At 43.4% G+C, this 13,225-nt stretch overlaps 1 protein-coding gene across 5 annotated transcripts in view; it reads right to left on the reverse strand.

Moving 5' to 3' along the window:
• Window positions 1–12,137, reverse strand: part of LOC123773352 (pleckstrin homology-like domain family B member 1) — a 125,930-nt gene extending 113,793 nt beyond the window's left edge. For 4 of the 5 annotated variants that reach the window (XM_069318111.1, XM_069318109.1, XM_069318110.1 and 1 more), the window contains exons 1-2: window positions 11,999–12,137; window positions 9,111–9,683 (exon numbers count right to left, since the gene is read on the reverse strand). In XM_069318111.1, coding sequence (XP_069174212.1) covers window positions 9,111–9,683; window positions 11,999–12,094 — 669 coding nt within the window. In that variant the 5' untranslated portion in view covers window positions 12,095–12,137. Of the gene's footprint in view, window positions 1–1,141; window positions 1,449–9,110; window positions 9,684–11,998 lie in introns of those variants that run through there. The other variant, XM_069318112.1, reaches the window with a different exon arrangement.
• Window positions 12,138–13,225: the final 1,088 nt, after the last annotated feature.

Raw genomic sequence — 13,225 nt, forward strand, 5'->3', positions numbered from 1 at the left:
GTCGGACCATCGCACACACCTCTAACAATGAGTGTTGTTGTTTAACATTCAGCTACTCGGAACAAAACGTTTCAAGTAGCACGGGCTATGGTGAGCCCGTATTGGACTGACACAGGAGTTGGGCTGTAACTGAACGACATTGAATGTGCTTGAGGGAAGCTTTATATCTGATCCTAATCCAACCCTTGCGACACCTGCTGCAGATATCTACAAATCTTAAAAGATATTCCAGGAGATATGTCATCCTGATTAGGATATCATGGATTCTCTTTAAACAACTCTGGACGCCTTGTGCCGGGATGTGATGTCTCTAGGGTGTGTATGTTGCTATCTTTTGTCCCGGGATGTGCACGTGACTGTCACTTATCCCAGGTATGTGTATCACCAGACTTTTCGTCCCGGGAATGTGTATGAATACATTTTCATCGGGATTTGTGTACGACTCTCTCATTTATCCATATGATGTGTATAAATATGTATTTTTTTTTGTTCCAGGGACAAAAGTATATTTTCATTGTCAGTATATAAAATATACTGACAGGTATGTTAGTATATTTTGTCCACGAATGTATATGAAATATACATACATTTTATCCTCTGGTGTATGTATTCACCTATTTGTGATTGCGGGACACCCCATAGCAGCTGTCTAACTCCCAGGTACCTATTTACAGCTAGGTAACAGGGGTATCAGGGTTAAAGAAACTGCCCATCTGTCTCCACCGGATGCGGGATCGAACCCCGGTCCCTAGGTCCACGAGCCTAGAGCGCTGTCCACTCGGCCACCCAACCCCCTAATACAATTGTGCTCTAATACACCCAACGTATATTTCTGCGAGTGATTCACGGCTTTATAAACAATATTACCTATTGAAACTTTACGACATAGCCTCTAAAATATTTGTATATATATAGTGTTATTTTTAGCGTTGTGTGTTACTTGTCTCATTATATTCATATATGTAACAAATTAGCGAAAAAAATTATACGTTATTTTTTCTGTAATTTTTTATATGTCAACAACAGGTGATATGACACCTGTGTGACACCATAAACAGTGACATGACACCTGTGTGACACCATAAACAGTGACATGACACGTGAGTGACACCATAAAGATAATCGAGTGCCATGGCCTCACCTTGCGACTATAGAACTTGAGAAGCTTCCTTCTGAGTCGTCCCTCCTGCAGGAAGCCCACCATGGGCGTGGCCAGGAAGTCCCACATGGCCGAGGCACTGCCCCCGGGGGTGCCAGAGAGCCTGGCGCTGCCTACCGCCGCAGGGAGGCAGCGGGCACTGCTCTGTTCACGCCCGGATGTTCTACGCGGTAATCCCACAAGTGGAGGACCAATTTCAGCTGCTCAATGCCCAAGCTAATTCAATATGTACTAACACCAAGTTGATTCGTCAACCACAACCCACACCCGAGGGCAAAGGTCACCGCAGTAGAGCCCAAAATATAACGGTACTCGGCGACTCAACAACGTCGTCCGGGTAGCACGTGGTGGCCAGGTCTCCGCTGGAAGAGTTCCAGGAGCGTACTGAGGGCTGCGGCACTCACTCTTCCAGACCAGATCCCCCGTCCCATAACCACCACCAGTGACGTCACAACCCCCCCATCCCTTAACCACCATTGGGAATGACGTCACCACCGCCCCTCCCTCAATACAAGAGCGTCACGGAGCGGTAAATCACGATCCCCGCCGCCATTCTCCCTCCAAAATTGCTCTAACGTGAAAACAAAGGAGGAGCTACACGTGCGTGGAGGCGGGTCCAAGCCAGCCTCCGGTGGCCTCACCCTGGAGCCACACACAACTGCATTACTCTCAAGCTTTTTATAATCTTAACATTCTGTGAAAACAAGTCGGCTGCCTTTGTCTGTGAATAATAACGAGGGTTGTCTGAGCAGCGTGTCCGTGGTTACGCAGGCGCACTGAGTACTTAGTACTTGACTAACACTCACTACCGGGGCAAGTGAGGTGGTGGGTGGGTAGGTAGGTAGGTAGGTAGGTAGGTAGGTAGGTAGGTAGGTAGGTAGGTAGGTAGGTAGGTAGGTAGGTAGGTAGGTAGGTAGGTGGGTAGGTAGGTAGGTAGGTAGGTAGGTAGGTAGGTAGGTGGGTAGGTAGGTAGGTAGGTAGGGGGGGGGGTGTGTAGTCACCTATTTGTGCTTGCGGGGGTTGAGCTCTGGCTCTTTGGTCCCACCTGTCAACCGTCAATCAACAGGGTGTGTGTGTGTGTGTGTGTGTGTGTGTGTGTAATCAATGTGTGTGTGTGTGTTTGTCCCCTCCCACTTCCGCCCCCGCCAAGTCCCCCATACAATAGGGGTTTACCACGCCACCCCAGCACGCAGGTGTGGCCTCGCTGCGCACCGGACCTCTCCCAACACAAGTTGGCTCGACATACCTGCACACAGGTGTGGGATCTGTGTGCAGGTCCCAAACCTGCACACAGAAATAACACCACATGAGACCAGAAGACATGGCAGGATGTCCAGAATACCCCCGTTGAAAAGCGGAGGTGCAACAGGTACTCTGAGAGAGAACTCTATCAACATCAGAGGCCCGAGACTGTTCAACACGCTTCCACTACACGTAAGGGACATAACTGGCCGACCCCTCACAGTGAGAGAGAACTTAACAGGCACCTCCAAAGAATACCTGATCAACCACGCTGTGATTCATACGTCAGGCTGCGAGCAGCCGCGTCCAACAGCCTGGTTGACCAGTCCAGCAACCAGGAGGACTTAAATGGGAACTGAACCCTAAAATTCATCGTTTAACTAAGTAACAATCTCGAAAAACTAGTTACACAGTTTAATGTATATGACAATAGTCTTTAGGAATAATATACTTACACATTACTTGAACATCTTAAGCTCTCACACACAGAAATCACAATAGCGTGATGCATCAAATGAACAAATCCACAAGGGTAGCGTCTGGGATGCTCTCGGACGTAGGTTCGAATCCTCGTCACGGCCCTTGTGGATTTGTTCAGCTGGAGCAAGATTCACGAAGCAGTTACGCAAGCACTTACAAACGTGTACATCTTTCCTGAATCTTTGGCGGCTTTGTTTACAATTATTAAACAGTTAATGAGCTCCGAAGCACCAAGAGGCTGTTTATAACAATAACAACAGATGATTGGCAAGTTTTCACGCTTGTAAACTGTTTAATAAATGTAAACAAAGCCGTCAAAGATTGAGGAAAGATGTACACGTTCGTAAGTACTTGCGTAACTGCTTCGTGAATCTGGCTCCTGGCTCTTTCCCTCCCTATCCTACTACCCCTCCCCTCACCTCTCCTCTCCGCTCCCTTCGTCCCAGTCGACCCTAGTCGCCTAGCCTAGGGTTAGGGTTATTTATATTGATTTCCCGCTGGATGAGCGTCGGCGCGTGGAGCTCCTCCTCCCAGTGCACGTTAATATCAACCAAACCACTCCCGTAGGAGCAACAGTTCAACATCACGTTCTTCACCCATTACAACACTTGAAAAACAACATTCAGATCTTGCCAAAACCATTTTGCAGTCACTGTATTCAATTTATGATTCTCATAAATTGATAAATGTCGTTCCTAAATGAAATCTATAATATACGGTATATAATTACAATAATTACATGTTACGATGTTATTATGACGCTTGGGTTAATAATGTACAGTACTGTAATTTAATGTAATATTTATGAATAAAGTTATTTAATTTAAATTTGAATTTAAATTTGAATTTAAAAGGAACATTTCAAAGCCTACACTTGGCACATGGACAACTTCCCAAATGGGTGAAGAACCAACCGCCCGTCGAGTCATGACCGCTAACATTGGTCAACTGCTAAAAATAGCACCCATAACATGAGTGCAAGTTTTCAATCATTTAGAGCTCGTTGTAAGGAATTCAGAGTAGCCTTTCTCCCTGTGACACACAGCCACACTCTTTATCTACTTCACCCTCATTCCCAATCATTTGTTCTTCATTCACAATAATCTTCCTTCATTCCCAATCGCCTTCATTCATTCCCAATCCCCTATACCCGTCCTGTGCAACCCAATCTCCTAATAGAGCGGTGCATTTTGACGTATATTCTAAGGCCAAAAATCGTCGTACTTGAAAATGATAGCGGCTAGAGAAACTGAAATAGACCCGTTTTCTGTTTTGGGTCCTCTGGTTGGTTTGGATAAGGGCACTTATGTACAACAGATTTTTGACATTGAGAAACCTTTGGAGGACCTGTTGTCCTGTGAGTGGTAGTGGACCCCCATACCTATCCTGAGAGTAGTAGTGGACCCCCATATCCATCCTTGTGAGTGATAGTGGACCCCCGTACCCATCCTGAGCGTGGTAGTGGACCCCCGTACCCATCCTGAGCGTGGTAGTGGACCCCCATACCCATCCTGAGCGTGGTAGTGGACCCCCATACCCATCCTGAGCGTGGTAGTGGACCCCCATACCCATCCTGAGCGTGGTAGTGGACCCCCATACCTATCCTGAGCGTGGTAGTGGACCCCCATACCCATCCTGAGCGTGGTAGTGGACCCCCATACCCATCCTGAGCGTGGTAGTGGACCCCCATACCCATCCTGAGCGTGGTAGTGGACCCCCATACCCATCCTGAGCGTGGTAGTGGACCCCCATACCCATCCTGAGCGTGGTAGTGGACCCCCATACCCATCCTGAGAGTAGTAGTTGTCTATATATTATATATGGCCGCGTTATAGGCCTATCCTTCGTACCACATAGCGTCTAGACCTAATAATAATTATATTTGAATATATACAGAACAAGATTCAGTGGTTAAAACAGTAAATAAATGCACATTTATGGCGCCTGCCCTTATATGCTTCATACGTGATCACGTGACACAGCTTCCTTCACGTGTACTCACCTAGTTGTGCTTGTGGGGGTTGAGCTCTGGCTCTTTGGTCCCGCCTCTCAATTGTCAATCAACTGGTGTACAGATTCCTGAGCCTACTGGGCTCTATCATATCTACATTTGGAACTGTGTATGGAGTCAGCCTCCACCACATCACTGCTTAATGCATTCCACCTGTTAACTACTCTGACACTGACAAAGTTCCTTCTAACTTCTCTGTGGCTCATTTGGGTATTCAGTTTCCAACTGTGTTCCCTCGTTCGCGTCCCACCCGTGGCATGCGGAGGTACCTACCACCCGTGTGGAGGTATGCCGTTGTTAATCCTAAGACAGAGGGAACTAACTGCTCAATCATGTGGACAATCCTCAACCATTATGTGCGGACAAACAACCAAGCTATGTGGTCTGCCTCGCCCATCAACCCAAGACCTCAAGGAACGTCCGTTGAAATACGTTGACGCTCACAACTCACATTATACTCTATAAACTGTTTAAAATGCATCAAATAGTCTCGCTACAGGATTTTAACCCTAATAATACCTAGCAATATTTTGTAAAATTGTATGTATTTCTCTCATCATACAAAGCAATTAATATAACGCTAATTGGCAGTCACACGAGCCTAAAACTGGATGAGTCGTGTGATTTGAAATTCCAGTTATATTTCCTAGGGTGAGCAAGGCCGGGCTAGCTGGGAATACAAGAAATTAAATAAATAGTGGTGGGAAAAAACAAAGTAGCCTGTGTTGCCAGCACGGTGTCCGTCATTTTTGGCCCGCTTTTTTTTCGGCCGCGATGGCTTTTGCATCAATTTATTGTTTAATGTCAACATTCCATTAGAATGGAATGTTGCATTAAACACATTTCTCACTATGAACACGATGAGAAATATGTACACAAAAATCGACCAAATTTATTCAAAACCACGTAAGGAGAAATTGAAAGCAAAAGTCAAATTTCAACCTTATAAATTAATGAGCCTAAATGCTATTCAAACTTAATGACATTAAATAATATACGTAAACTCAGGCCAAATAGAAATTCACTCGAAATAAATATGAAACGAGTTCAAAACTATTGAAGGTTCGTAATAGACGTTAGAGTTAAGAGGTCAACACTCTTCATAACAAAAACGAATGCGGAACTTTACAAGAGAGAGGGAGGGAGGGTAGTGGGGGGGGGGGTAAGGAGGGGATTAGAGGGATGGTGGGAGGGGGATTAGAGGGATGGTGGGAGGGGGATTAGAGGGATGGTGGGAGGGGGATTAGAGGGATGGTGGGAGGGGATTAGAGGGATGGTGGGAGGGGGATTAGAGGGAGGGTGATTAGAGGGATGGTGGGAGGGGGATTAGAGGGATGGTGGGAGGGGGATTAGAGGGATGGTGGGAGGGGGATTAGAGGGATGGTGGGAGGGGATTAGAGGGATGGTGGGAGGGGGATTAGAGGGATGGTGGGAGGGGGATTAGAGGGATGGTGGGAGGGGGATTAGAGGGATGGTGGGAGGGGGATTAGAGGGATGGTGGGAGGGAAGGGAAGGAAATAACGACACTGAATGTATTTTAAACTAAGCTTACGTACTGACTGATTTGACCTTAATTATAACAAGTGTCATATTCCTGGCTGTTATATCAAACTGTCATATGTAGTAAGCTTCTAGTGAGAGAGTGAGAGAGAGAGGGGGGGAGGGGGGTTATCTATCAGTAACTACAAGGAAGTGGGGTCTACCTCTTTATGCCCAGACTACTAGCTTTGTTGTACCTGTTGCCTTATAACCTATCTATTCTTATGCTTCCCGGGCGGAAACATGCGAGATTTATACCTGATCAACCAGGCTGTGACTCATACGTCACAGTTAGGCTGGTTGATCAGTCCAGCAACCAGGAGGCCTGGTCGACGACCGGGCCGCGGGGACACTAAGCCCCGGAAGCACCTCAAAGTAACCTCAAGGTATGCTCAAATTTCTTTTTTAATCTGGTCTTAAAGCTGTGAATGGAGGTGGCTTCTACAACATCCTTTTTCAGAGGCAGTAGAGAGGAAGGAAAGAATATTGGGAATGAAGAAGGGTGTTAGAACAGAAGGAATGAAGAGAGGTAATAAAGATAAGGGAGGGTAGGAAAGAATGGAGGAAGGAGAGGAAGAATGGAGGGGAGGAGAGGAAGAGTGGGGGAAGACTTGAATCATGCCTGGAGTGGGCCTAGGAGTTCTTCTACTCCCTGAGCCCGGCCCGGGGCCAAACTCGATTTGTGATAACTTGCCCAACTGTCTATTGCTTGGAGCAACCCGCAGGTCCACACATCCGCTACAACCCGGTTGGTATGCATTTCTTGCAAGAACCTATCTCATTGTTTTTTGAAGAAGTCCACCTTTGTTTTGGCAATATTTCTAAATGCAAGAAAGAAAGAAAGGCAGGAAAGGGAAAGCAGAGAAGGATGGATGGATGTATTGAAGGAACATGCTGGTAAGATGGATGGGAGGGAGAGATGGAAGGAGGTGTGGGAGGGGGGAGGGAAGGGAAGGGAGGTAGGGAAAGAATTAGAGGAGGTAAGGAAATAAGGATAGGGAGATAAGGAAAGAAGGAAGAAAGGAAAGCAAAGAAGCAAGGAAGGATAAGAGATACTCCAAGAAAAGCCAGACGTACAAAGGCAAACAGCAATTGGGTTATGCCAGCTTCAGCTAAGGGTACAGGAGCACAACACAGGTGAGCAAAAACTATGGAAGTTGAGGAGAACCAAGGAAAGCAGGCAGACAATGGGATGTGCCACAAATGACCCGGGCTTGAGAACAGCAAAGTGAAGTAGAAGTACTTGAAAAGATAATACAACAGAGGAGAGCAAACCAAGAAAGCAGAGGAACAACTCCAAACATGCACGAACTGCTCTAGCAGTAGTAACAAAGGCAAACAGCAATTATGGTAAGGCAGCTACATTCAGCAACACAGCATCACACACGACAATTGTGTACATGGCTGAAGCAGACTCAGGCCTGGGAGAAAACATATACCAACCAACAGTCACAGGCCAGAAAAATTTTAATTCCAATGACCTGACATGATGAGATCCAAAGCCAAAATATGGGGAGGCACCCAAAATGTGCTATATATCAAGCCAATTGTCATGCCTGAAAATGCACAACGACAAAGACATAAAATGGCACAAACATCTAGCCACCAGATACTTTTTTGAATGTTTTTATTAATAAATACAAGAGTTCTTACACTCTTGTATTAGTGGCTTGTAAAGCCACTAGCATCCATAGTGTTTTGGGCAGGTCCTTAACCTTAATTTTCCCAGCAACACAACTCACCAAATCATTTAACAATCAAGTACCCATTCACTGCTGGGTGAACAGAGGCATAGTTAAGGATTGGTGCCTAGTCAATCCTCCCTGGCCAGGATAAAAACCCAAGCCAAAATGCTCACGAAGTGCTGGGAGTGTCTTACCACTGTGATATGGGGACTTCAAACAGAGGCACGAAATCCAAAGCACACATGAGGGGTGTACTTTAAGGACATATATGCACAGAACCTAGGGCTAGTGCTTGAAGAAGGAGCCCAGCTGCAAGAGACCAGTACAGCATACCATCACCTCATGAGAGGGAATGGTAAACATCTGGCAAAAACAGAAACAGAAGGCAGCCACACTACCTATTAAACCAGAATCCAAAGGCCCACAATGGGATTACACTATGGATAGAAGGAGCTGGAACAACTGAAGAGCAGTCAAACCACACTGAAGGTTAAGGCAACTGAGCACCTGAGAAGATAACGTGAAAGCTGCAGGTTGTCAACAACCAGCATCAGAAAACTCTGACAAGGCTGATGCAAAACAGAATCAAGACATGCAAATGACTGGGTCACAATGCATGTAAAGTGAATATTACTCAATACAATCAATCATCCACCCATACAATAATTCACTAAACAACACAATCACATACAGAATAAATAATTTGTTTATTCAAGATAATAGAATGCAAAAACAATACCATGCATTTGTTAATAAATGTACAGTACCTGCTATTTGCCTCAGCCTTGAACATCTCTTTATAATGGCATTCACATCTTCTACTAGAGTCCGCTCTATCTCTACACGTTACGTACCTTGAGAAAAGAAAAAGAAAAAATTAGAGCATGATATTGAACAAACTAAAACTGTACACAATATATTAAGCAATCACCAATATTCTTTACCAAGTTACAGTACTAAACAATGCATACACAAGGTACCTTGCGTTTCTTACCTGTTGTTTCCGAAGTTCACTGTGTCTGAGATCTTCAAGGGAACAGCGTGTGGGCGTTCTGCCACCATCCCTGCTCAACCCAACTCCTGTCGCACCCATGCCCAGTGTCCAAGAACCCGTCATAGATGATGACGTCACACCCGAGTTACTAGAGGGCGTCCGGTGATGACCAGACAGACGAGACATGGATGTAGATGGCATTGTTGCTGTGGTTGACAGAGTGGTCGAATGAGTGGTTACTGGGGAAGTTGTATTAGCAGTGGGTGGTACTGAAGGAGAAGAGGGTGTGGGTGGCAAAGGAACTGAAGGTGGAGGTGGGAGGTTATTGGATAATGCATCAGGTGAATGTGGGGCATGGTTTAATGGGGCAGTGGCAACTTGGTAACTGCTGGATGAGCTTGGTGGAGGTGGCAAGGAACGATACATGATGTTGTGAACAGAGGTCATACCAGAGGAGGAGACTACAGTGGACACCCCAGTCACCCCTGGGTAGCCTGAATTTAAGGGAATCGAGCTGCCTGGGCTCCAGCGAGTGGACGTGACAGGAACACGAGGAGCCAATGGAGGTGGAGCCTGGGAAAATGAAAAATAATATCCACTGTAAAACATATTTACAATCTTTATCACTAAACATAAACTATGGGGAGAATTCTGTCTTAGTTAATTATATGATAATCAAATGCTTGACAGTAAACAACTGGATAGATATACAGCTACCAAGATGGTAATCTAAAGGCCAATTCCTCAGTTGTGTTATAGGGCATTTACATACAGAAATTTTGTTTCTTCTGTGAGAGAGAAGAATGGTAGTGGTGAGTCAGATATACCCACACTCTAATGAACCTAACTAGACCTAATCTTGCCTAATTAAATCTATCCTTACTTAACTAAACCTAGCCTAGTGCATGAACCTCAAAACTCAAGACATATGTTTGAAATTCAACATAATAGATATATTACAGTTTTTATATCTACCTCAGTAGTCATATACACTCCATAAATAATTATACATGCATAGAACAAGATATCCATTTTTGTACAATGAACGTGAAGACATTTTTAGATTAGAAAGTTCCATCATTGTAGCTGTTTTCAATCTACACATGTCTGTGGTACCTATGAAAGAATACATAAACCAAACTGACTAAGCTATGGTCATTAGGTCCTGGAAGTGATAATATAATATTATCACATTAATAAAGCACACTTGACATGATGAATATAAATCTGTATATGAAACACTTTTTAATTTAGAAACCATACTTGTGCTCAGTCTCAAACCCATTGTTGATGTGACGATGTGCAGTGAATTTTGTAACTAGCTCATCAAGATTGTAACTTGCTTAGCTAAATGAATTGTGGGGTTCAGTCCCTGAGCCCATTATGTGCCTCTGTAACCCTTTCCACTAATGCCCACAAGATGGGTATGGGGTGCATAATAAATTAACTAAAACTAAACTCAATATGAATTCATTTAAGACCTAAATTTGCAAACTAGTATATTAATCCTCATGCTGATATGCACAATAGGCTGTGGCTTTTGTAAATTTTTTACTTGTGCTTTATGCTAATACTTTTCAAAAAATTAAAAAATAAAATTAATGGAAAACATGTCTTGATAATGGTCCAGGACGGACCGAAACATCGTCGTTTCTTCGTCATCTGGTGTGTGGTTTAGTCATCATATTTTAAGCCACATTATTGAGACTCATCGTCTGCTTAATTGCAAATGATGTGGATCAAATGCAAGATATCCTCAAATCTTCCTGTACAGCATCATCATATAATGAAATGAAATGAATCAATCTTTTTTCTAACTGTGAGAATGATCTATTATCCACTGCACTCACTACAATGAACTTGTAAATTACTAGCTGTGTTGTACCTATGTACACTCTAACGTCCACTCCCAAAACATGCAATCTGCATTTATTCTTTACAATATACTGGAGCATACGTGTAGTGGACTATGGCAGTTGTTCTACCCTCAAAGTCCAGCCCAAGTCCAGGTTTGACTTGTGATAACCTGGTCCTAAAGGCTGGTACTTGGGAGTGCCCTTCAGGCTCACATAACTAGTACAACCTAGTTGGTCTGGCACTTCTTTTCAGGAAATTTTCTAATTGTTTCTTGAACATGTCCACTTTTATTCAGACAACATTTCTTATGTTTGTTGGGAGGGTACTGAATAACCATCTTGAGGTTATCTCGAGATGATTTTGGGGCTTTATTTTCCCCACGGACCGGTCCTCGACCAGGCCTCCATCCCCAGGAAGCAGCCTGTGACAGCTGACTAACACCCAGGTACCTATTTACTGCTAGGTAACAGGGGCATAGGGTGAAAGAAACTCTGCCCATTGTTTCTCGCTGGCGCCCGGGATCGAACCCGGGACCACAGGATCACAGTCCAGCGTGCTGTCCGCTCGGCCGACCGGCTCCCATATACCAATGATATTCATGCAGTGTTCTCTGATTGCATCTATGGCACCTCTACTCTTCATAGAATCTGTTCTACATTCCCTACCATATATTTCGCTCCAGTATGTAGTTATTTTGGTCTGCGTGAATTTGGGGTATTTCCCATCGAATTTACTTCCAGTATCTTCGATGTATGTAATTTATGATACCTCTCATCTTTCTAGGGAGTGCATTTTTAGGGTTTTGATATGCGTTCCAATAATTTAGTTCCATTATTGTGTCCTTCACAATATGCATTTTTTCACATTTCTCATTCTCAACAACTAGTCATCTTGTTTTAGGTCTAGGCCTTATAATAAAGATCTATGATACAAACAAAATAAATATGGATAATGAAAGCAATCGAGGATGAAATACAATTTCAGGAATATGGCTCAAGATGCTGTACTGAAGATCTTGCATCATAACTCACCATATCGTTCTTGGTGTAAATATATTCACCAAAATACCGAGGTCTGGCTCTCCCAGCCGTGCCATTAAGTGAAGGAGAAGTGGAAAAGGGTCGCATGGAAGCTTCAGGTCGTGGAGGAACCTGCAAGCACAACAATAAACGTGAGATATACACGTTTACAGGACAATGTGACATACACATTTACAAAACAGTGAGACATACAAGTTTATGAAACAGTGATTTTCCCAAGTATTGTACAGTACAGTACTTGGTACTGTACAGTACTTGGTATTATTCAGTACCTAAGTACCTTATAGCACACTTTGTGAGAAACAGAATGACGTGTTTTAGTACAGAGCTAGTAATGTTAAAATAGGAACTGTTTTTGATTAACTATTTATTATATTAAAAATTGAAATTCATTAAAGGAGTGAACAACAAAAATTAGATCACACATGAATCTTGGATCATAAATAGGAGGCTTGGCATCAAGTCTGAGCATAATCAGAGAATTATGTATAAAGTCATATCGGCTTAATGCTTTCTCCTCATAATTGCCTTATGTTAGAAAATTATTGTGTTTTTTCTCAAAAAGTTTATAATAATTTTATTTTTAAACTAAATAAGCTTACAGTGAGAAAGGACCTGGGTGTATGATGGCTTAGAAATACAGTATTGTTATAGATTTATTGAACATGTTACCAGGTATTAGAATATACGTCGGGTCACTTAATTGTTTCACACATAAGTTAGCCAAACATATGAATTGGACTTGTTGGACATAAGAGTTGTCTTGTAGGGACCAATAATATTTTTTACAGTTTTCATTATTCTTCTTATGATTGAATACAACAATGAATGTAGATTATACAGTAATTTGGATGAAAAATAAAAAGCTAAACATGTTTTGATTGAAGGCAATCAAGTGCAAGATACCCAGTTGCTATGCCAGATACTGGATAATACAATTTATATTAATATTCTTAAAAGCAAACATTGTAACTCCTCCCTTTATACATACATTTAATACATATGGACATACAAAGTTAGAAAGAGAATGAGTGAGGTGTGGGAATATGGATGGTGGAACTATAGTTTGGTTGTTGGGTTTGGGGGTTTTGTGTAATAACCTCAGTGTAGTAACAGGATGAGAGCTATGCTTGTGGTGCCCTGGCTTCCCAGTACCCTGTAGCCAGTATCTCTTCCCTGAGAGAGAGAGAACTCTATCAACATCAGAGGCCCAAGACT

This window comes from Procambarus clarkii, chromosome 89, assembly GCF_040958095.1.
Source record: "Procambarus clarkii isolate CNS0578487 chromosome 89, FALCON_Pclarkii_2.0, whole genome shotgun sequence".
Lineage (NCBI taxonomy): Eukaryota > Metazoa > Arthropoda > Malacostraca > Decapoda > Cambaridae > Procambarus > Procambarus clarkii.